We start from the raw sequence: 24,457 nt of genomic DNA, 5'->3' as shown, positions 1-24,457 counted from the left end.
TTGGGGCCCCGATTTATTGGACCATTCTGAGTTGTGGCTAGGGTAGGCAAGGTAGCCTATCAAATGGATCTGCCTGAGGAGCTTAGTCAGATTCACAACACCTTCCATGTTTCTTAGCTTCATAAGTGTGTGGTTGATGATTCTGTTATGGTCCCCATGGGCGACATTCTGGTCGATGAGCGCCTGAATTATGTGGAGAAGCCGGTAGCAATCTTAGAAAAGAAGACGAAGGCCTTGCGCAACAAGGTGGTACATGTGGTCAAGGTCTAATGGAAGCACCGAAAGCATTCCGAGTGGACTTGGGAACCAAAAGCAGAGATGTGGGAGCATTACCCAGAGTTATTTGCAATAGAGGACTTCAAGGATGAAGTCGGATTCAAGTAGGGGATATATGTAACGCCAAGTTACGGGTATGTTACTTTCTAAGTAATTTTAATAAATTGAAAGTTGGATCTCTGGTGGCCACAACATGGTGATAGTGTCCCATGGCGTGGCTAACACAAGAGTTTCTGTGGCCTTTAACTTAGCGCCACGGCGTGGCATATATTGCCACGGTGTGGCCGTTGTTTTATGAAAAAACCTAATCTGGGGTTTGACCCCTATTTAAGGGAATATATGGCAAGGGTTGCCCACCCTTAGCCTCATTCACTCTCCCTCAGACTCCAAGAGAAAACCCTAGCCTCCATTTCTAAACCTTGAGTTTGTATGTGTTTTGGTGGTGTTTTGAAGAAGAAAAAGAAGGTAACCTTGAGCTTAGTTTCAGCAAGAAACTCTCCTCGTCTACCTTGAGCATGTTTCTAGACTCTTGTAAGTCCTTAAAATCTAATCTTTGTGCTATATATGTCTAGATCTAGCTATTTTGTCCCCATATCTTCATGATGAGAGAAATTGGAAGGTGAATCACATAAATTTGGCAACTTTAAGGATCCATGGGATCATTCTAGTGTCATATGGTCCACATCTGAGGATCTATGTAGTTTTTGGTTCCAAGCTCAAGTTTATGTCTTTATTTCCATGTTTTGACCTAAAGCGGAAGAGAAATGCATTGGGCATGCTTGTCCATAAATCCATGACTTTTAGGGCTTATTAGGAGTAAGAAATCATTCTAGAAACTTTGGGTGAGAAACTCTGGAGAATTGGTGCTTAATGAGTGTCTTTATGCCTTTGGTTACAATATGGTGTCATCTTTTTTAAGGTGTGGTAGTTATTATTGTATCAAAATCCCAGTAAAGGTAAAGGGATTCTATCCCAACGGTATTAGGTGTTGTCATCCCTCCTTAAGGTTGTCAGTTTAAGTCCCTTCTAGGTCATAGGTGGAATTAGAACTAGTTTAGATTTGTTATTCCAAAATAATCCTATTAAGGGGCGGTGCTTCTCCTAAATTTCCCAAAATTTCTAAAACATACGCCCGAAGCATACCCTTCGTGGTTTGAATGGTCCTATCACTTTGACCATCTATTTGTGAATAATAAATTCTACTAAAACATAATTTACTTCCCAATTTTCTTTGTAGACCTCCCTAATAGTGAGATATAAAATGACTATCCTAATCAGATATATTTCTTAAGGATATTCCATTTCGTTTTAGCACTTCATTCATATACATTTTCGCAAACTTTTCCATACTTAATATTTCCCTAGTATGAAGGAATAAAGCACTTTTGGGTAGTTCGTCCACAATAACCCATATCCTGTCATAACCATTATTTGTCTTTGGCAACTTTGTTACAATGTCTATATTGATGTTGTCTCATTTCCACCCCTACACTTCAAGTGGTTCTAAATCACCATATGATCATTGGTGCTAGTTTTCCCAACAAGTCAAAATTTTCCCAATATAAGTGGTTATGTCTACTTTCATCGTTGGCAACCAATAAAAGGGATTAATATCCATGTACTTTTTATGCTTATGGATGGATATAATATATAGACTTGTGTACTTCATCCCACAATATCTTCCTCGAATCTATTTTTATTACAAACAACCATATATTGAGAGAGAACTGTAGCAATAAACTGGAACAAGAAAAAAAAATTATAAATTGTCTAAAGAGTTATGCAGTCAACAAACCCAATTTCTAGAGTATTTACTATTTCTATTACAATACCATAAAAAAACTCTTTTATCGAATCGACTATTTCATCCATCGTGGCCTTATTACCTGCAAAAACTTGATCGTTTTTGAACCGCCCGAGCTACCAAATCCTACTATAGACCACTACTTCAATAGCAAACTTCTTTTATATAGTATAATGAAGATCATAAATTGAATCAAACATAGCTCTAGCCAAATTGTAACTGGTAGCCCAAAAGTCTAGCCAATTGATAACCACATCCCATGTCTTAGCAGCCGCCTCGAACTTGAAGAACAAGTGATAATGCAGCTCGACTTCCAATGCAAAAATATGGCAAAGAATAGAAAAAATATTAGTTCCAAGTTTGTTTAATTTATTCCTATAATGAGTCAATCCAAAAGAACATGCTAGACTAAAATGTTCACCTTTCTTGATACAAAAGGGTTCCATCCAATTTAAATGTCAATCGAAGAAAGAATATGGTTATAAATCTATATTCTCTTGTCTGTTAGCCAAAATTATCCTTAACCACCTATGACCTACCACCATTTGTCTTCATTGTCCATTCAAGGATGAACTTTGAAGAGTCCTCAACATCTCATTTAATTGCATGATTTCTTCTCCACCTCTATACAGTCGATGCCACTGCCACCTCTACCCATCCTCGGTCCTCCTCTCGAACACCATACAATCAAGATTTGTATCTAGCTGAAAAAGAAATGGAAAAGAAATCAAAATAATCTCATCACTCATCCATTTATCACTCTAAAACTTGATCAACCTTCCATTTTCTTGTATTCTCTTCATAACCGAAGGTACCCTAATTCTACCTTAATTTTTTTAACCCATATCGATTTTTTTCAAATATGATCGACTTCCCTAACTTCTCCTTCTTTATCTTATTTTCAACCATTTCTTCATCTTGAAATCTCATAACCATTTCCATAATAGATTATTATAATACCCTGTTATTACTTTACAGTAGAATTAATATAAGCGTTTTTTTATAAAATTCAAAGTAGAAACATATTAATTTTTAGCCAAAGTAATCACCATTAAAGTTGTAGTAAACATCAATACAAAACTGTGAGTATAAATAACACCCATATCTGACTTTGTATGAGGAAGTTATGATTTTCGAAGTTTCACGTCGACACAGTACAACAGTATATGACATATAAATGAAAATGATATTCAGTTGATTGTTAGCCAAAAGAATCTAAACGAAAGTTGATGTACTCGTAAATATGAATTTTTCGATATAGAGAACATCAAGAACGGATCTTGTATGAAGTAGTTATGAATCTCGGAAGTTCTTTTACAGTGTAACTCTTATAGATTGTAAAAAAAATAGCATGCAAAATAGACGACAAAGTCTAAATGAAAGTTGTAGTACTCGTCAATACAAAACATGGGATATAAATAACATCAAAAACGGAGCTCGTATGTGAAAGACATTATTTTTCGAAGATTTAAGAATTTACCTGGGCGAGGCGACGAAGCACCAGCCACATCGCGACACGTGTCAGGCCAGAAATCCAACTTTGGTGCCCAAGCCAAGGCGCGGCGCACCCTTCGTCCAGATCCTCTACAAATAGATGTAAAATGCTTCTTCCTTTCTTACTCATTCCCTCTTAACTCTCTCTCTCTCTCTCTCTCTCTCTCTCAAATATCTCCCGAATCTTCGGGATCCGACTCTCTGAGTCTTGAGCATCTTAGTGAAGTGTTGTGGCATTGGAAAGCCCGAAGAAAAAGAAGTATTTGAATTAGAATTTATGCCTTTTACTTCCCATACTTTCCCTAGAAAACCTATAAGTTGAGTTATACTTGTTATACTTGTAGTGTAACTTATATATATGTTCGTAGTGTTATTATGAACCAATAAATAAGATTTATCAGTAATTCCAGTTATAATACCGATTGATCTACATATAGTAGTGATGTTCTAGGCTAGAACTAGTTAGGTGTTTAAAGTGGATTTTCCAAACAGTATACTCTATATACTGTAACCTTCATAATAAAGGTAAATTACATTTCTAACCCTTATGTATGAGAATTGTTTGCAAATTGGCCCATAGTTGCATTTCTGTAAATTTTGGGCGAAGCACGCGTACGCTGGGCGTACACGGCAGAATCCCAAACCCTAACTTTTAGGGTTTTGGACCCTATTTAAACATCCTTAACTCTCAAGACTTCTTTCTTTCATCAGCCTCCAAGCCCCATTTCGACCCATTTGCAAACCCTAAACCTTTTGAGAGCATCTTGAGCCATTTGTGTGTGTGTTGGTGATCTTGAAGAAGGAAGAAAGAAGAGGACACCATCTTAGAAGAGTGGAAAACTTTGGATCCAGAATCACATCATCATTTGACACCAGTTGAAGGTAAAAGGCTCTGAACTTGATGAAGTATTAGATCATGTTTAGCCATGGATTTGTGTTCTTTTGGTTCCATGAGCATGGTATTATGAGTATAGGTCACTCCAATTTGTATAAGCTATCTTTCAGACGTTTTGGTGTATTTAGAAGCATAAAAATGTGATCTTGGTCATTAGTTTCCTTACATGCATGAAATAGGATGTCTTAATGAGTTAAGAAGTTAGGGTTTTTGGATTTGAGCACTTAATAGACATGCAAGACCATAAAGTTGGAAAATTATGGTTAAGGACAACATTTGAGGACTAGATCCAGAATTTGGACGAAAGAGCTTAAAGGATTAAGCTCTTAATTGAAGGATGAATAAGTCGTCGCGTATGCTGGGCGTACCAAATGGGACCCTGTGCATACACAATTAACACCCTGTTTTTTGGTCAAGCTCGAGTACGCCCCGCGTACAGGCTGCGTATGCCCAACAAACTCAATTGGGTTGACTCGGTTGACTTTCTGACTTTAGCCAGCTTTTGACCATGTTTGACATAAGGGTATTTTGCGTGTTTTGATTATAAGTTAAGTTTGGTCATGTTCCAAAGAATAGGTGACTGATAGAGCTGATAGTCAGAGCGGTCACTTGTTCAATGATCTTTTCAAACTGAGGGGTGAGTTTTCCTTACTGTTCTTGTGGTTCAAAGGCACCAATGCCGACTCATTTGACTATGTATCCTAGTATAGAGGATGTTTCTATGCTATAGTGATCTATTAGATCTGTGTCATGGTATATAGGATGTTGCTATGCGGTAGTGATATGTAGATCTGCCTATTCGTTTGTTATTTGGTTATATGTTATATGTTATGTATATGTCGACATGTTGTAGTTTGGGTTGAGGATTTACTGCTACGTGCGAGAGCCAACAAACCGGCGGTAATCTAGCCCGAAGACTGTGGACCCGAGGGCATTCTAGTCCGATGAATGAGTCGACCCATTACATATTTGTATTCTAGTTCGATGACTTATTAGGTCAGGGGTAATCTAGCCCGATGGTTGTGGAGCCGAGGTTATTCCAATCCGATGATTAATTGGAACCAACATGCAATGTTTGTATATGTTATGTTGTGTGGTGGTACTTTAGGGGAACTCACTAAGCTTTGGCTTATAGTTTCAGTTTATTGTTTCAGGTACTTCAGATGACCGTGGCAAGGCGAAGGCATGATCATGCACATCCTTCAGATTTTATGTTATTTGGATTTTTGGATACTTTGATTATTGATTATCACTTTTGAAACAATGATTGTGAAAACAATTATTGTCTTGGGGTTGTTTTGGTAAAATGAAAAATTTTACTCTGATTTTGGGATGTTTCATATACAAAATGGATCTTACCTCCAATATGATCTTACCTGGTCATTCCTTATCAGATAGAACTTCAAGTAATCATTAATATTAGTGAATGATCTAAATTATACCAGATTGACATAAATATTAATAAGTTATAGTATTATAGGTGATTACATGTTAGACGTATTACCCGCTAGTTGAATCGTCAGTTGGATAGTTAATATTCGTATGAGAAATTGTACAAGTGAGTTATCTAATTATACTTTATGTTACAATATGTATCCTTTGTATGTTAGGATGTAGATATGTTATAGTATTCTGTTAAGTAAGTACACTAGCTTAACTAGATTGCATGTAGCGTTGAGTTATATGTTATCCGGTAAATCTATATGTTGATATATTATGTGGCAAGTTGAGGACACACCATTTTTGTACTGAAGTCCAAGGGAGCGGACCGGATTTATGCTAAAGGCCAAGGGAGCAGACCATCCTTAGGCTAAAGGCCATTATTTACATGTGTAGACTAGAATAGTATTATGTATGATTGGTTTTTAGTTTATATGGTTTGGTTATATGTATATAGGAGGATTTGACAGCGGAACGACGACATGTCGTGATTCTAGAGACTCGTGTTTACGACGGAACGATGATAGGTCGTGAGTCTAGATACACACATTATTGGTAGGATGGAAAAAGGTCGTGAACCACTATGTGTATGCATAGTATATGTATTATGATATATGCTATCTTGGAAAACTCACTATCTCTTGGCGTACCGTTGTTTATTAATTGTTTTCCAGATACTCCTCAAAATGTAGGAAGGGCAAAGCTTGACTGTACACATGCATCGATACCATGTTTTAGTTTTTTGTGTTCTGTATGTACTTTGATTGTAATAATTGCCTTTTGATTGTCAAACCATGGTTTCCGTTATGAATAAATGAAAGTTTGAAAGAAATTTTGTGTAACATCCTAAAAACACGCTAAAATTTTTCATTTTTAATTTAAAGGATATCATTTTTTCAAGCAAAGCCGTCTAAAAATCAACTATCAAAATACAAATATTTCCCAAGATCAATGTATCATAATCTCTAAAACATAACACTGAAGGATGTGTACGATCATGCCTTCGTCTTGTCTTGATCTTCAGAAGTACCTGGAACATAAACTTAAACCATAAGCCAAAGCTTAGTGAGTTCCAACAATGTACCAAACAAAACCATACAAATAACAACATGCATGCATGAGCCTACAGCCTGACTAGACTACCACGTCGAGCTTATAGCCAATCTGGACCGCTCTCCGAGCCTTCATCATGATTGGACCACCGCGTCGGGCCTACAACGTATATGGATCGCTCTTCGGGCCTTCGACCTGACTGGACTGCCTTGCAGGTCTTCAGTCTATCCGGATCACCTTAGGTATCTTGGCCAACACAAAGCAGGACCACCTCAACCCAACCGACAATAACACATCAACATATATCATAACAATCAATAGCCAGCAAATACATGTATTCCTATAGATCTACCAATCTAACACATATCCAGTAATACATGTAGTGATACAGTTCTACCAGTCTAACGCATATCAATAATCATCAGGTAATCATACAGATCTACCTCATACTCATCATACATCTATCAATATACCAGGATATCAGATCCAGTGGGTCGGCCTTAGTGCTTTCGAGCCACAAGTGTAGTGAGGAAAACTCACCTCACAGTCTGAAAAGATCACTGAATAGGACACTGCTCCGAATATCCGCTCTAGTGGTCACCTATTCATCAAATTTGACCAATCTGAAATACAACTCAAAATACCTAAAATACCATTAGGTCAAACTTGGTCATACCCTGGTCAAATCAAAACCAATTGATGCGTATATAATTATGCACCAGTTAAACCTACTAATGTAACTAATTATTACTTCCTAAGGCAATGTACCTTGTTGAAAATCGAATAGCACAATAGTCAGGTATCGAACACAAGGAACATAATGTTTAGCTAATTTTATCTACTATTTACCTAAACTACTATTTAATTAAGAAAAAGGGGGTTTTCTTTAGTTTTGCAAGACTAGAAACTTAATATACCAAACTAACTATTATCAACTAATGAAACAAAAACACAAAAGATGATTTTAACCAAGGTGATTGAGAGACTTTCGTTTAGCTTTGATATACTTGTTATTATGGTTGATTTATGGAAGTGTAATGGATTAATGCTTCGTTGGTTACCGATTCCTAAGATGACCAAGTTAATGTTTACTAACTTAATCCTTTAGTAGATAAGTTCATTCATACGATGATCAGGCACATAAACTAACAAATTCACTAGTGTTCGGTTCGAGTTAAATTAGGCTTATAACTGACTGATTAATTTGGTTTATTAAATCAATTTAATATATGATTGGTCATCATATATTAGCTCCCACAATTATTTACCCACTTTTCTATTTAACCCTAGGTTTTGGTCAAAACTCTAGTCCTATAATTTTGCAATTCACAAAGATCATAAGATTCAAGTTCAATCAAGAATGATGGCCATGCAAACTTAATTAAACTGAGCAATAAATAAAAAAGTAGTTCTCATAAGCATAAAAGGTTCTTTAATAAGCTAAAGTAACAAATAACCAACTAAACATCATCCAAACCATAAATCAAACCATAAAAAGTCAAGGAATCTAATAAAAAAAAAGTCATAGGTTTGTAGCCCATAATTTCAGCAAGTAAACACAAAAAAACGAATTTCAACTTAGTAGTCATGATTAAACTCAAGTAGAAAAACACAATAGGAAGTTGTATTGCCTCAAATCTCTAAAATCTAAGCTATGATCGACCTTCTGCAACTCCAAGCTTCAAAAGGAGTTCTTGTCCTTCAAAAGACGATAATAGCTCCAGCAAAAAGTTGAATTTTCGGAGGATTATGACTTCTATATATAGTTTTCCCGAATCCTGATCACCACAACATGGTAAGTCCATCACGTCGTGGCCTTCGTGTTTATCCCGTATTCAACAAGTCTTCTAGATCTATCGGGGAAATCCAAAACGCCACATCGTGGGAATGTCACCACGATATGCTAAGTATATTTTTCTTCATTTTAGCCTTGATCCAAATTCCTAGCTTCTAGCTTCCTTTTCGCTCTGAGCATGTCTTTTACCCCTACAACACAATATACAATAGATTAAGTACCTTTTGTTCTATAATGGGCATAAAAATGGCTAGAAATATTAAGATATGATGTGAAATATATGTATAGATATGCACATATCAAAATACCTCACACTTAATCTTTTCTTGTCCCCAAGCAAACTGATTTTTATCTTACCAATATTGCATAAAACAATCCATTTAAAACCCAACCACTATCCCAAGACGATAATGCATGTATTTGTGTCTATGATTCCTAAAAACTTCTCATTCCTAAATACTGGCAATCCTTATGAACCTTCACCCCTTAGCTTATACGACATTCATTTTTGCAACCCTCCGAATCCATCCCCATAAATCTTTCTGAACCTCAATGTATTTTTGGTTAAACTACCAAGCATATATAAATTCTAGAAATAATTACAACTTTGATACCACAATGGAGCTCTTTGGAATTCATCTCTTCTTTGATATTTGCTTTCTACTTTCTTTGAATTTACCAGATTCTTGTTTGATTTTTTGTATCTTCAACTTTTGATAATTCAGAATTTTTGATTTTTTTGATTTCATACTTTGACAGCTCCAAATTTTTTCAAATTTTGGTAGTTTCTCCCTTTTTTTTTCTATCTCACTTTTTTTTTCACTCAAAACCTACATGCTGAAGCAAGGAGATTAACTTCAACCTTTATTGGTTCGATGTATTAGTCTAAGTGCAATAACTACATAAGCTCTCCTGGATGGATTTCAGGTACACGTTGCAAAACTTGTTACATCGTATAAACTACCAGATTATATTTCATACTTTGATAGGGTTGTGATTCGTTCTTTTTTATTGATTTTTTTTAATTTTTATTCTGAAATCCAAGGTGTATCTGTTTTATGAAAAAAAGCTTAGATCACGGATTAAAATATGATGGCCAATCTTAACACATGCTACCTGTTGGGTCAAAAATATGGTTTATACTTTACTTTTCTAGGAATGGTATTTTTCAGTCTAGGATCATAAACGGCCTGGTGTTTACAGCTGTTTAGGTTAACAGTTTGGGTGTTTACGGTTGTAAGGTGTTCACGGGCGTTAACATGTTCACGGCCGTGAACCCATTTGCGGTCACTATATATAGTTGTAAGGGTGAGGAGTGTACATGGCTAGAGAGGAGCTTAAGTGTGTGTAATTCAAGGTGTGATAGAGAGAGAAACTAGAGAGAAGAATAGTGTGTGTGAATCTCTTGTAAGGATCTTCATTCATATCATCAATACATTAGATTCATCTTATTCTTCTTCTCCTTCTTCTTATTTTGATATTGCATCATCCAATTGATTGGGATTCCGCACCATCAATTGGATCTGATTGATACGTCAAGCAAAATTGGGACTTTACAGTTGGTATCAGAGCAAATTCGGTGTCAAGCTTGTCAAGGAGTGTTTACGGCTAGACGTTTTTCACTATTTTCGTGGTTGATTCGAGTTTATTTACTGGATTTGTGCATTTGATCGAGATTTCAAGGCTAAAGGAATCAAAATCTACTTGAAAACTGATGTTTTTAGTGTTCACGGCTTCAACCTGTTGAAGTGTGTACGACCGTGATTTAGTATACGGCTGTGAACCATTCAAAGTTATTGACCGTGAACTGAATATTTGACCGTGATCCATCCTTTGACCGTGAAACCTTCATCCTTTGACCGCGAAACATTCATTGACCGAGAATCATCTTCAAGTGTACGGCCGTGATCTGCCTAACCGTGACTACTGTGTACGGCTGTGAAGTGAGTACGGCCGTGATCTCTATACGGCCGTGAACCCCCTTATTGGTCATTTGAACATTTTCCGTTTTAGTACTTTTCCTTGTTAGTTTGTTTGTTTAATCAATTAAAAAAACAAAACAAAAAATGGATTCACAAAGCTCAACAGTTCATCAAGAATTGGACTCGATCATGGGAACCACTACTCGAATTCCTCGCTTACTGTCCGCTGAAGGTTTCCCAGAATGGAAATATCGAATGGAAAAGTACATCAAGATGAAGGACTTCAAAATCTGGCGTAGCATCTTGAAAGGACCAATTCGAATTACCACTACACTAGAGAATGGAACAGTCATTGATAAGGCATTTGAGAACTACACTGATCAAGACTTTGAGAAGATTGAAGAGCAAGAGAAAGCACTGGCTACACTCACAATGGCTTTATCCGCAGAGATTGCATAGGGTTTCAGAGAATACACTTCAACAAAAGCTTTGTGGGAAGCATTGATTGAAGTATACGAAGGAAATGAAGACATGAAGCAGAGTCGTCAGGATATGCTGAGACAAAAGTTCAATATGTTCAACTACATTCTTGGAGAAACCCTGGAAGCTCAACTTCAACGATTCATCACATTGACCACTGAAATGAGTTCGGCTGGGATCTCAGTGCCAAGATCTGAAATCAACAAGAAGCTGTTGAATTGTCTCCCAAAGGCATGGGATATGAATGTTGTTGTCACAAGAAAACAAAAGATCTTAACCGACTTAGTCTGGCTGAAACCATGGCCATCATCAAAGCATGTGATCTTGATGACAAACAGAGGGAGATCAATCATGTGAACTCGTACTCAACTGCAAATCTCGGGATTTCTACAAACAATGCTTTTTCATCCTTTACCACTCTTCAAAGTCAAGCTTTTGCTATTCCACAACCACAAAGTCAAATGTTTGCTGCTCCACAACCATCACCTTATATTGCTCCATCATCAATGCCATATTCACAAGCTGCATCCTTTTCTAAAGCTCCTGCTCCAGTATCTGCTCCAAAAGAGGTTGAAGAGAATATGGCTCTTGCATCTGGATTGGTAAACTGCTACAACGCTTTTTTTGTTGGAGAGTTGCCCCCTCAACTCTCTTTTGCTGACCTGGATCAAATACACCCAGAAGATGTCGAGGAGATGGACATCACATGGCAAATTGACATGGCTGTGTTCAAGGCCAAACAATTTGCAAAGAAAATAGGCAAGAACCACTGGGGAATGAACGCGGAAAAGAAGGTCGGTTTCAAAAAGGGCAAACTAAGATGCTTCAACTGCCATGAACATGGTCACTTTGCCAGAGAATGCCCAAAGCCAGACAGGAGGGAAAACAGTGAAAGAACCATGGTGCCTGTAGGAAGCAGCCGGGAAGCTACCACCAACAATCAGACATCGAATCTTGTAGTGGTGGCTCAGTCGTTTGACTGGGAAGATCAGATGCAGGCCCTGAACATCTCAGGACCTAAAAATGCTCACCTTGCCCAGATCAACTATGTCTCAGAGGAGCAAGCTGAGGTGGACCCGGAGGAAGAAATGATGGAATTACAATTTGCTTTCATGGTACAGACTACCCCAGAGCCAGAGAAAAAGGAGGTCAGTCAAAATTCTTGCTCTCAAACTTGTGTTGATACTATCAAATTCTTGCGTGACAAATTGAATTAATTCAAAGAGAGAGAGAGGAGCTTAAGTGTGTGCAAATCAAGGTGTCCTAGAGAGAGAAACTAAAGAGAAGAATAGTGTGTGTGTGAATCTCTTGTAAGGATGTTCATTCATATCATCAATACATTAAATTCATGTTATTCTTCTTCTCCTTCTCTATTTTTGATCTTGCATCATCTAATTGATTGGGATTCCGCACCATCAATTGGATCTAATTGATACGTCAAACAAATTTGCACTACAAGAAAAAAGGGTATTAGCGGCGACAAAAATCACCGCTATTGCTTACCAAAGTCGCCACTAATACCTTTACCGGCGACACGTCGCCGCTATTGAGTCGCCGCTACTGACTCGTCGCTATTGCTCAAAAAGTCGCCGCTAATGCTCATTGTCGCCGCTAATGATATTGTCGCAGGTAATGGTATGTGTCGCCACTAATTATCTATGTGGCCGCTAATAGCATCGCCGCTATTTCCTTTTTTTATTTATTTTTTTTAAAATCCAGCCATTTTCGGGTGTCCAAAAACTAATACATAATAACGTTAAATCCAGAAAAACAGATACGTTTGTAACACCCGTAGATCCGGGTTAGTCAATTTAGAGACGATAAGCATCAAAAATGACTTTTTGATGGAAGATTATTTAGAAGGATTAATCTTAACTAAGTTGTAGTATATGTTACAAGGTTTCCGAAAATATAAAAAATGCTGAAATCCGAGCTATAACGAAGAAGTTATGACTTGTCGAAGTTTCGCGACAGAACCGGCACGACACAGCGCGATGTAAATCGTGAATTTACGATAGAGCGATATTTGGATTTAGCGATATAAACGAAAGTCGTAGAATACGTTAAACCGAGAGCGTGCATGAAAAGAACGCCTAAATCTGACTTCGTATGAGGAAGTTATGATTTTTCGAAGTTTCAGCTTAGCAATATGCAGCCCGAAGTTCGATTTTGAGATCGAGTGATTTCTAGCCGAAACAATCTAAACGAGAATCGAAGATCTTGTCGATAGTAGTCCAACGGTAAAAAGACAGACGAAAACGGACTTCAAATGAAGGAGTTATGAATTTATAACGGAGTTTTCCTGTCCCGGCCTACTAAAAATAATATAATAATAATATAACAAAAATAAAGTCAAAATTAGCCAACGGAGTCTAAACGAGAGTTGTAGAGCATAGTCTCACCTACGCGTGGATATAAAGAACGTCGAAAACGGAGTTCGTATGCGAAAGTTATGAATTTCTGAAGTTCGGGGCGCAAAACCCCAAAACTGTCAGAGTTCACGACGTGAATACAGTGTTCACGACGTGAACTCAGTATTTATGAATTCTGGAGCCTGACAGATGCAAGTGGCGATGACGCACCTGATGACTATTGAATTCACGACGTGAGAACTTAAAATTCACGACGTGAGAGCTGAAAAATGACTCTATAAATAGAAATCGAGGGTCAGCCGATTTTGGTTGCTCTATCTCTTCTCTCCCACTCCCGATACCCTCTCTAAGCCCTATTTTAACCCCCCCCCCCCCCCCCCCCGAAGCCCCGGTATCATCCCGAGACACGAAGCAAGTCCCGAAGCCCGAAGATCCCGAGAAGAAAAGAGTTTTAAGCCGAAGCTCTGCCCGCGAGAAGCCCGGTGTGTGAAGATATCCCTGTTACATCAAAAGAATAGTACTTGAAGAGCCGTAGTGCTGTCCAAGCATCGTCTAATCAAGTGAGTGTGTAGTTACTTTCTTCTACCGCATAGATATGTAGTATTTGCTTTAAAATATGTGCTATGTGTTTATACGTTGTTTGTTTACTTGAGATGGTTGTTGGAATGAATGTTTTATACAGGTTTTTAAATGATTTAAACCATATATGTAATTTATATCTACCAATATGTTGGGTAGAACATGGGTATATGAAATAGTTGGTGTGTAAGGAAAGATGAGTTTGAGGATGAGACGAAAGATGTTATAGATCGTGAGATGAGGGTGCCAGGTGAAAAATGAGTGAAACGTTTACCCAAACGATGGCCCCCGTCATTCAGCAGAGTATGGATGACAACCACAGACTATTCTAGACAGTCCAGTGGAACACTAGCAAGCTCGCAACTTGTAGGTGTTGTGGACTTGATGTTCACCGGTGTACTCTAAAAACCCTGGCAGCTATAGATTTAATGCCTTATTAAAATACAATGGTAGCTATGGATTTAGTACTGTGTAGATGAACCTTGGTAGCTATGGATTTAGTACTGTGTAGATGAACCTTGGTAGCTATGGATTTAGTATTGTGTAGATGAACCTTGGTAGCTATGGATTTAGTACTGTGTAGATGAACCTCGGGCAGCAATGGACTTTGTGCCAATTCCTCAGGTCAATCCTTAAGAACGAATGAATGAAGGATAGTGGATTCTTAGGGTAAAACCTTAAGAAATAAAGAAGATAATGGGGATGGGTAATTGGATTGATTGTTTGATGATTAAATATAATAATTATATTATTGTGGGTTGAAAACCCTATACGCTCACAAGGCTCCCAAGCCTGACCCACTCAGTTTATTTGTATCACATGTATCGATACGAAGCTGCTTTGCACTGAGAGATTAAAGGAGATGTAAATCACTAGTGTAAATGAATGTATGTTATGTTTATGCTTTTGGTCTGTATTGAACATGATATCCCGAGATTTTGTTATATAATGAAAATACATTTCTTTAAAGAAATGCTTTGATAAATTCTTATCATATTTTGTTTTGGGAACAAATTCCGCAACACTTTTCTTTAAATGGATACTCTGATTTATAAAACAAAGCATAAACAAATCGGTCTTTTCTGGCCGTGATTTTGGGGATGTCACAACGTTAAATGCAGAAAAACAATTACATAACATCTATGTTTTATAATACTATACATACACCAAAATAAATAACAAAATTCTTATAAATTTATGTCATACTACAATCTCTAATAAAAGATCAAACTAATACGATGTGTCATCATCCCCGCCACCCTCGTTCCCTCCTATAAGTTCCGCAATAGACTTCGGATCATTAGACATTGATGGAAGATTCTCCAACTACATAGTAAATAACAACATATAAACTTGTAAGTTAAAATATTAACATAAACCAAACCAAAAATTACCAAATGATAAGAAAACTACCAATTACCAATTTATCTATAAATCAACAAACTATAAAATTAACAAACCAACTAACTAACATTAACCTTCCAAGTTAGACTCCGGATCCTATTTGGTTTTTGTTTGTTTTTTCCATTATGACATTGTAGTTTACACATTGCATACAAATATACTCCAAATTGCATACAAATACACACGTACATACATTGTACACATATATACATACTTTTATACACATAAAACAACTATCAACACAATCCAAATTGCACACAAATACACACATACATACATTATACACATATATACTTACTTTTTATACACATACATATATGAAATACACACATATTTCATACACATATATGAAATACACACACATATAGCATATTTCACACACATATATGAAATACACACATATATATATACAAAATACACACACAAATGCAAACACATACAACAAATTACAAAAAATGCACCTGTGGTCCCCAAAATTTTGCCATCTTTTAACAGGTGGTGGTAGTCTTCGGTGCAACAATGGTGGTGGTGGTGTAACTTAAGACAAAAAAAACCAACAAAAAAAACAATTAGGTGTGGAATTCTAGTCAAAAATGAAAGAGAAAGAGAAATGAGGGAAGAGGGAAGAAGGTACATACCGTAGCCGGTGACAGCAACACCCGATAGTAGCCTCGATCACAGTGGAGGAAAAATCTATGATGAAAATATTTTATGCAACTAATCACAAATACAAGTAGAAATCGATAGTAAAATAGAAGGAAAAGAAGAAATGAGGAACAAAAACACAAACCACAGAGGAAATCGACAGCAATAGTGTCGAAATTAATGTCACAGTGGAATCATTGGAGATGTGGAAGTGGGGAGTTTTCCAGTGGTCTATAGGCGTCGCTGGTATGTCTTCTAGCCTCCGGGAAACTCGATTGAGCGAAAATGCTCGGAGAGAATGGATAAAAACGCAGACAAATGAAAGCTGTGAAAGCAGAAAGGGGGTGTTATTTGCGTCGACCTTTAGCAGCGACATGAATAGCGGCGACAATTAGCCTTTAGCGGCGACAACTAACGAGGGAACTTATGCCGCGTATTTTTTTTGACCTTTAGCAGCGACAATTTTCGACCTTTAGCGGCGACAAATTGTCGCCGGTATTGGTTTTGCGCGAAAACGAGGCCCCAGCCGTTGGATTAGATACTCGATCGTACGGTTGAGGTTTACCAGAAGGGGATAACGTGGATTCGGGCAACAAGGCATTAGCGGCGACACAATTAGCGGCGACAGTGGCTTTTAGCGGCGACAAAGTGTTGTGTCGCCGCTAAAAGCCTTAGTGGTCGCTAATTGTGTCGCCGCTAATGCCTTAGTTTCTTGTAGTGTTGGGACTTACATTGCCATTCTTCATAGCCTAAATAGTTAAATAAAAAACGAAACATTATACAATAATCCATCGATAACTTGAATGTAAAACTATTATTCCTAAAGGGCATACAAGTGCGTAAAACATTTCACAAAGGGGCAGTCCTGTATTTCACTGAAAAGCTGACTAGTTCAATAAAACAAGCCATGATAGTGGACATCTGGCTTGGAGGTCCGGTCATGACTTGTTCAAGACCTGATGTCGTTGCCATCTTTTTCCATTTTCACTCGGTAACTGTCTCATTCACCAACATTATAAATACCTTGAAACAAACAAAGCTCAAATTAATAGCAGCAACAATGGCAGAAGATGATGACGAGCCCCACCCACCGTCCGTCTATCGATTCTACCCAACAGAACAAGAACTAATTTCCTTCTATCTCTGGAACAAGCTCCAAGGCCTAAGAACACAAGACCTTCATCGTGTCATCCCAGTCGTCCATGTCTACGAATACAATCCTTGCCACCTTCCAAGTAAGTATATATCACTTTACATTTAACGGAAGGCCTTATATCATGGGGTTTTGCTTAGCTCGTTTTGTGTTTTCTTGTACATGTAGGGTTGGCTGGTGAGTTTTGTCGTCGGGACACTGAGCAGTGGTTCTTTTTTGTGCCGAGACAAGAAAGGGAAGCACAAGGAGGAAGGCCAAGCCGGACCACCGCCTATGGCTACTGGAAAGCCACCGGTTCGCCTACATATGTCTACTCGTCTGATAACAAAGTAATTGGATTGAAGAAGACAATGGTGTTTTATGAAGGGAGGTCTCGTACTGTGAAGAAAACCGAATGGAAAATGAACGAATATCGAGCAATCAGTGTAGACGTAGATGCTACCAACACTTTCTCCGTTCCACAGGTGCACTATTCATCAATCAATTTTTGAAACATGTATACTGTTAAACAACAACGTGTTGATTTAGTACTAATGGGGTTGGTTTTGCTTTGAACAAAATTATGCAGTTAAGGCATGAGCTAAGCCTGTGTAGAGTGTATGTGGTTTCAGGAACAACACGAGCATTCGATAGGCGACCTTTGGGGATAGAATGGACGGAGATGGTGACTCCTCAAGTGAATAGAGGTGGATCGTCTTTTGGTACCGTTGGTAACAATTGACTTGTACCTCAATGGAAAATTTGGAACGTCAATACACATATTTATCATATTTATAGAACAAATTCTATGATTTGGAAACTTTTAGATATCAATTTCAATTTGTTAGAAAACTGATTATAAAAATATATGTGGTGTTGTTAAGTGCTAAGTATTATATTATTAATTTGGAGTGGGACATAATGCAGCAAATGATAAAAAAATCTTTGCAAGATAAGATTCAAATAAAATTGTCATTTTTCGAGGAAGACTTGGAGTAGGATTGAGACGTGAGTGAACCATTATTATGTACTACATATTGTTAAAATAATAGAAGAAATTATTATTTCCCTTAAAATATGAAGATTTACACATTGACTAAAACTTAAAAGTTACTTTTACTGTATAATTCTTTTAATAAAGTTTTTAAGCAAATGAAAAAATTAATGGCACTAACACTAATTATGCTAAAACCGAAGGCCACCGTTAAGATGATATTGGTTTTTAGTCCCTAACTAATTATTACTTTGATTATACAATCGTCTACGCACTAACGTTAAAAAGTATCTTAATATACAATTTGGTTTTAAGGTCAAATATTAGAAATGATCCTCATAAAGGTCCTTCATGTTTTTTTTTTTTTTTTTTTTTTTAGTTCAAGGAGATAAAATCTATTTTTACTAACCATGACGGTTTTCTTTGATGATATGACTTTTTAACTAAAAAAGAAATTAAACTAAAATACATCCACCAGAATAATCTTGAATATGTTCTCTCCATTGATGTGTGTTTTTTGAATCTCTCTGTAATTGCATCCTCAGTAGATAACAAGAGCATATCAAATCTGAGCATAGCGGGTTTATCAGTATTCCAAATTAACCTAATTTGTTCAAGAACACCTTCGTTTAGTCTTGCTTTCTTAACCTTTACCCACTTCCTTATCTTCCTAGCCTCGTCTCTCATTCTCTCAAGGAGATCTTCATTAAGGGTTATTCCAGCTGTAGTCACTGCTTTCTCCCTCTCTATCCTGTTCTTCATTGTGGGTGGAATCAAAGGATTTGGCTTAAATTCAATATTTTTGTTAGGGATTTCAGGGGTGGATTGGGCGGAGATTGTTTATCTGGTTAGATCTAATTGAGTTTTTATACCGCCAAACAGTGAAAATCCAGGATGAATTTGTTCAGTGTTCAGTTTGTTTGGAAGATTTCCAAATCGTAGATGAAGCAAAAGAGATGCCAAGTCAACATGGCTAGACCTTCACAACTCATGTCCAGTTTGCAGGTATCAGTTACCTTCCGATGAATCTACACTCTAATGAGACCGGGAAGCTTCACGTGCTATCATTGCCAATACCGACGGGATGTCCGGAGAATCTGAGATCACCAGGAGAAAACGGTTCCTCGCGACGATTTTCTGTAACTCTTGGCCTTTCAACACCAGGTACTCAAATTACAATCCCTCATTTGATAATGAACATGGGGTTGTCGGACTCAGGGTCAGGTGCACTGGAGAACAAAGGTTGTTGGAGGGATGATAACAATCAGCTGTAAGTTTTATTCATGTTATGTATACGCATGACATATGACATGCTTGTTTGAAGAAGGTGAACAGTTTTATTCATGTTATGTATACGCATGACATATGACATGCTTGTTTGAAGAAGGGGTTCACCGGTTGACCCCTTCACCTTAAGAAATATGACCTTTTAAAACCATAAAAGTGTAGTTCGTACCTTTAGAAAGCCAAAAATGAACAAAGAACCTTTTAAAACAAATAAGGTAAGTTGGTTGGGTTACACCTTTAGAAAGCCAAAAATGAACAAATAACCTTTTAAAACAAATAAGGTAAGTTGGTTGGGTTACACTCACAATAACTCTATTATTAAAGTAGATTGTATTTTGGTTAATACATCAACATTTTAATCCATAAATCATTTGGGTCACTATAAGGTCCCGGAGTTGCTCAACTTTAAGGATATCATGAAAGGGGCTCAAAATAACCAAAATGAAGCATAAACATATATCTAGATAAGCAATTGTCAAGGTTAGAACTTTATACATTCATAGAGACAGAAACTTGATGAGAAAGTTGGACCATGTAACAACCAGTTATTTCGAGTCAATAAAAGTCAAAGAAAATCAATAAAAATCAAAGAAATTCAAACATAAGTCAAACAATTAAATTGTTTAGTATTTAATAATAAAAAGTCATTTGGCTTGGATGATTTCGGTTTGGGAATCAAATCCCAAGTGTGGACCGAAATCACCTTTTGGTGATTTCATTAGATAACCGAGAACCCTCGGACCGCAAACCCCCACCGAGAACTCCCTTCCACTGAAAACCATATGCGAGGTCCCACCTTTGCACCAAAAACACTTAGACCGAACACCACATGGACCGAAATCACCAAGGTTTTCGGATGGACATAGACCGAAATCATGGTTTTCGGTTAGGAAGATAGGTCGAAAACTCCATTTTCAAGCGGTGACACACATTCCAATTAGATAATTTCATTCCCCAATGCACCTGTCAAATCATTTTATCCCTAATATATATTTATATAAACCGAAAACACCCTACACAAACCACACTTACGTCCCAAAATCTTCATATTTGCTCTCAAAATTCATAAGACAATCTTCAAATCTGCAAGTGTTACCAGTAGATCTTCAAACCTTCATAGGAACATCTTCAAACACCCAAACCATTTCCCAGGAACTCTTTCACACTTTGTAAGTATTTTATACAATCAAGTGTTATTTAACACTTTAAATTATTAGTTGATTTAATATACACATATTACTATGTGTTTAATACTATTAGGATACAGATTTATATACGTGTTCTAACCCGATGATTATCGCCATCAGATAGTATTCAACCAAGAACGCACACTCGAGGTGAGTTCATACCCTTACGTTTTCACGATTTTTCATTGTTTTAGGGGGGGGGGGGGGAAGGAATACAAGTAAAACACAAGGAATCTTGAGTTAGTATTTAAACTATTGCAAATTATTTCAACTATCGTTTTTACCATATATATATATATATATATATATATATATATATATATATATGTGAAAGAACCCCTTTCTATACTTTCATATTTATGAAAGACCCAAATTTTCATGTTTGACAATTGTTATTCCGAAACATGCTACATGCATATTCATAAAACAATATTTTATATTGATAAAACGGTTACAAACTACTGGATACAAACCCACTATTTCATAGTGTTATATATTACATAACTCCCCAAGATACTATAGTTTTATAGATATGGGAGTGCAAAATACAATAGTTTCAAACTATTCGAAAATCTTCTATCAAAACAGTAGTTTCAAACTATTCAAAAATCTTCTACCAGTATATCACTATACTGGGTGCTTATCTCCTGCAAATTAGTTAAACATTGAGAGGGGTAAGCGGTGACGCTTAGTGAGTTCAATAATGGATACAATATAACGTTATGTCATATATATACTGTAATATGCCAGAAGCAAAGAGGAACAAGGAACAACAAAGACATAATGCGAAAAGCTTTCCATATTAATCAATGAGACATAACAAATTCCAAACTTGATATAAAATCAATAAAGTTTCAGCACAAATGGCACAGTAAATACTCAGGAATATCATTTTGCTAGAATATTTAGGCTTTCAGCCTTATCTTAGCATACTACCGAAGCCAAAGTGATGCATATGTCATACACTTCATGGTCAACGGTTCATACCAATACCCAAGTGATGCTTATGTCATACACTTCAAGTCAGAGGTGCGCTTCGGGCTTTGGAATCTCGGGAATCTCGGGGTGTGCTTCGGGCTTTGGAATAAGTACCGGGGCTTCGGGGGAAGTCGGAATGTAAGAAAATGTTGAAAAGGGGTGAAAAAGACCAAAATTCAAACTCTTAACCGGGAGGTCTCGCACCCCTTATATAGGTGCGAGCCTCGGATCCGAAGCGAGGGGGTGAGGGCAACTGGTTGCGAGGCTCGGACCAGGTGGCAGTAGGGCGAGGCTCGGACGGACAGGTGCTTGCTTCGCATTGGTCGGATGACGCGTCTACAGCTTCAGATCGGGTCAGGAGCCTTGGTCGAATCAGGAGCCAACACGAGGTTCGGATCACGTGCGGCATGCGAGGATCACGTGCTTCTTCGGACACCTGTGCGACATGCGTCGCTTCTCGGACATCCCACGCAGCAGCTTCGGACACGTGGCCAACTCCGAGCGAGGGTGACGTGGCAATCACTATTCATGCAAGATTTCTCGAAAAATGTGCCCAATCTTGTAAAATCCATAACTTTCTCATACGGACTCCGTTTTTGACGTTCTTTATATGCACGCATAGAGAAAATTATGCTCTACAACTTTCGTTTAGACTTCGTCGGAAAATTTTGACTTTATTTTTATATTATTATTTTTAACAGACCGGGACTGGTAAATCCATTAAAAATTCATAACTTCTTCATCTGACGTCCGTTTTCGTCAGACTTTTTACCGTTGTACTACTAATGACGAGACCTTCGATTCTCGTTTAGGTTGTGTCGGCTTAAAATCATTCAATCTAAAATTCGAGTTTTTAGCTGTCTACTGCTAAGCCGAAACTTGTAAAAATCATAACTTCCTCATACGAAGTCAGATTTTGGCGTTCTTTTTATCGAACTTCTTGGTTTAACGAATACTACGACTTTCATTTAGATCACTAAGTCTAAAAAGTAGTTTATCAAAAAATCACTTTTTACGTCATTCGGCACCGTGCCGGTTTTATCGCGGATCTTTGATTGGTCATAACTTCTTCGTTATAACTCGGATTTCGATGCGGTTTTCGCCTATATATTTCTAACGAGATTATCTACAACTTTCAACAATAAAATTTTACTTATTTCAAGTTTTATATTTTCGCTAAATTTCACTATTTAGCTTTTAATTGGAATCTCATAAGACTTCCAATAATTTATGAGTGATTCTAAACATAGTTTTACCTTATTTCTAGTAAAAACTATCTGTTAGAACTCAATACTCAATATCACATAATATTTCATAATATTATTTATATAAAACACGATCTCAAAACGTGTATGTTACAAATACCTCCTCCCTTTGAGAATTTCGTCCCCGAAATTACATAGATTAAAATAAATGGGGATATTTCGATCTTATCTCATTCTTATTTTCCCAAGTATAGTTCGGGCCTCGATGGTGTTTCCACTTGACAAGCACCAACTCTACTTCTTTATTACGTAGCTTAGTCGTTCTTTCGTTTACGATCTCTTCAGGCTCTTCTACATAAGTTAACTTATTATCCAGTTTCACCTCGGATAATGGAACTGCCTCATCATAGATGCTTAGACATTTGCGCAGATAACTCACATGGAAGACATCATGAATACCTGCCAAATCTTCAGGCAATTCCAAGCGGTATGCTTGTTTACCAATCCTCTGAAGGATTTTGAAAGGACCAACAAATCTAGGACTTAATTTTCCTTTCTTTCCAAATCGCATAAGACCTTTCCATGGGGATACCTTCAACATTACGAAATCCCCCACCTGGAATTCTATTGGTCGCCTCCTCTTTTCCGTATAGGACTTTTGTCGATCATGGGCGGCTTTCATTCTTTCTCGTATAATTTGAATCTTGTCGGTGGTGTCTTGAATCATTTCAGGGCCTCCAAGGATTTTCTGTCCTATTTCACGCCAACATAATGGAGTACGACACTTGCGACCATATAATGCCTAATATGGAGGCATTTTGATTGAAGCGTGGTAACTGTTATTATATGAGAATTCGAAAAGAGGTAAGTATTTATCCCAGTTACCACCGAACTCCAAGACACATGCACGAAGCATATCTTCTACAGTTTGGATTGTTCTCTCCGTCTGACCATCTGTCTGGGGATGATAGGCTGTGCTGAGAGCAACTCGAGATCCCAATTCACGTTGCATACTCGCCCAAAAGTGAGAAGTGAAGCGAGTATCACGATCCGAAACGATCTTTAGTGGCACACCATGTCTTGCAACAATTTCATCCAAGTATACTTATGCATATTTCTCCATTGGAGCCGTTTCACGCATGGCAAGAAAATGACCGCTTCTGGTCAGGCGGTCGACGATTACCCAAATGCTATCATGCTGTCTAGCAGTCTTTGGCAATTTGGTAATAAAATCCATGGACAGTTCTTCCCATTTCCATACAGGTACACTAAGGCTTTCTAGGGTTCCGTAAGGCTTTTGGTGCTCTGTTTTGACTTGTAAGCATACTAAGCATTCTTGTACATATCTTCCAATGTCTTTCTTTAATCCAGGCCACCAATAATCAGCTCTTACATCGTAGTACATTTTACTTGTACCAGGATGTATTGACAGTTTAGATTTATGGGCTTCATCTAAAATCTTCTTTCTTAATCCACCAATCTTCGGAATCCACAGCCGATTCTTGAATACCTTCA

The 24,457-nt window shown here is 37.4% G+C and overlaps 1 protein-coding gene and 1 long non-coding RNA gene across 3 annotated transcripts; one reads left to right on the top strand and one right to left on the bottom strand.

The window, feature by feature from the left end:
- Positions 1 to 15,255: 15,255 nt before the first annotated feature.
- LOC145118843 (uncharacterized) lies at positions 15,256 to 17,267 on the bottom strand. 2 transcript variants are annotated; one of them, XR_013713520.1, is made up of 6 exons: positions 17,183 to 17,267; positions 16,891 to 16,908; positions 16,305 to 16,484; positions 16,153 to 16,207; positions 15,976 to 16,051; positions 15,256 to 15,436 (listed from the first exon to the last, which is right to left on the bottom strand). It is a non-coding gene; the product is annotated as an uncharacterized LOC145118843 (long non-coding RNA). The 2 variants fall into 2 exon arrangements; XR_013713519.1 differs by lacking the exons at positions 16,891 to 16,908; positions 17,183 to 17,267 and having other exon boundaries at positions 16,305 to 16,811.
- LOC145118842 (NAC domain-containing protein 90-like) lies at positions 17,097 to 18,174 on the top strand. Its single transcript, XM_079054503.1, has 3 exons — positions 17,097 to 17,394; positions 17,481 to 17,776; positions 17,881 to 18,174. Exons 1-3 carry the CDS (start codon positions 17,100 to 17,102, stop codon positions 18,031 to 18,033), a joined length of 744 nt encoding a protein of 247 aa, XP_078910629.1. The 5' UTR covers positions 17,097 to 17,099; the 3' UTR covers positions 18,034 to 18,174.
- Positions 18,175 to 24,457: the final 6,283 nt, after the last annotated feature.

Source organism: Lactuca virosa, chromosome 6 (assembly GCF_052849685.1).
Source record: "Lactuca virosa cultivar CGN04683 chromosome 6, Lactuca_virosa_CGN04683_v6, whole genome shotgun sequence".
Classification (NCBI taxonomy): Eukaryota; Viridiplantae; Streptophyta; class Magnoliopsida; order Asterales; family Asteraceae; genus Lactuca; species Lactuca virosa.
This window is presented reverse-complemented; position numbering and strand designations above follow the sequence as displayed.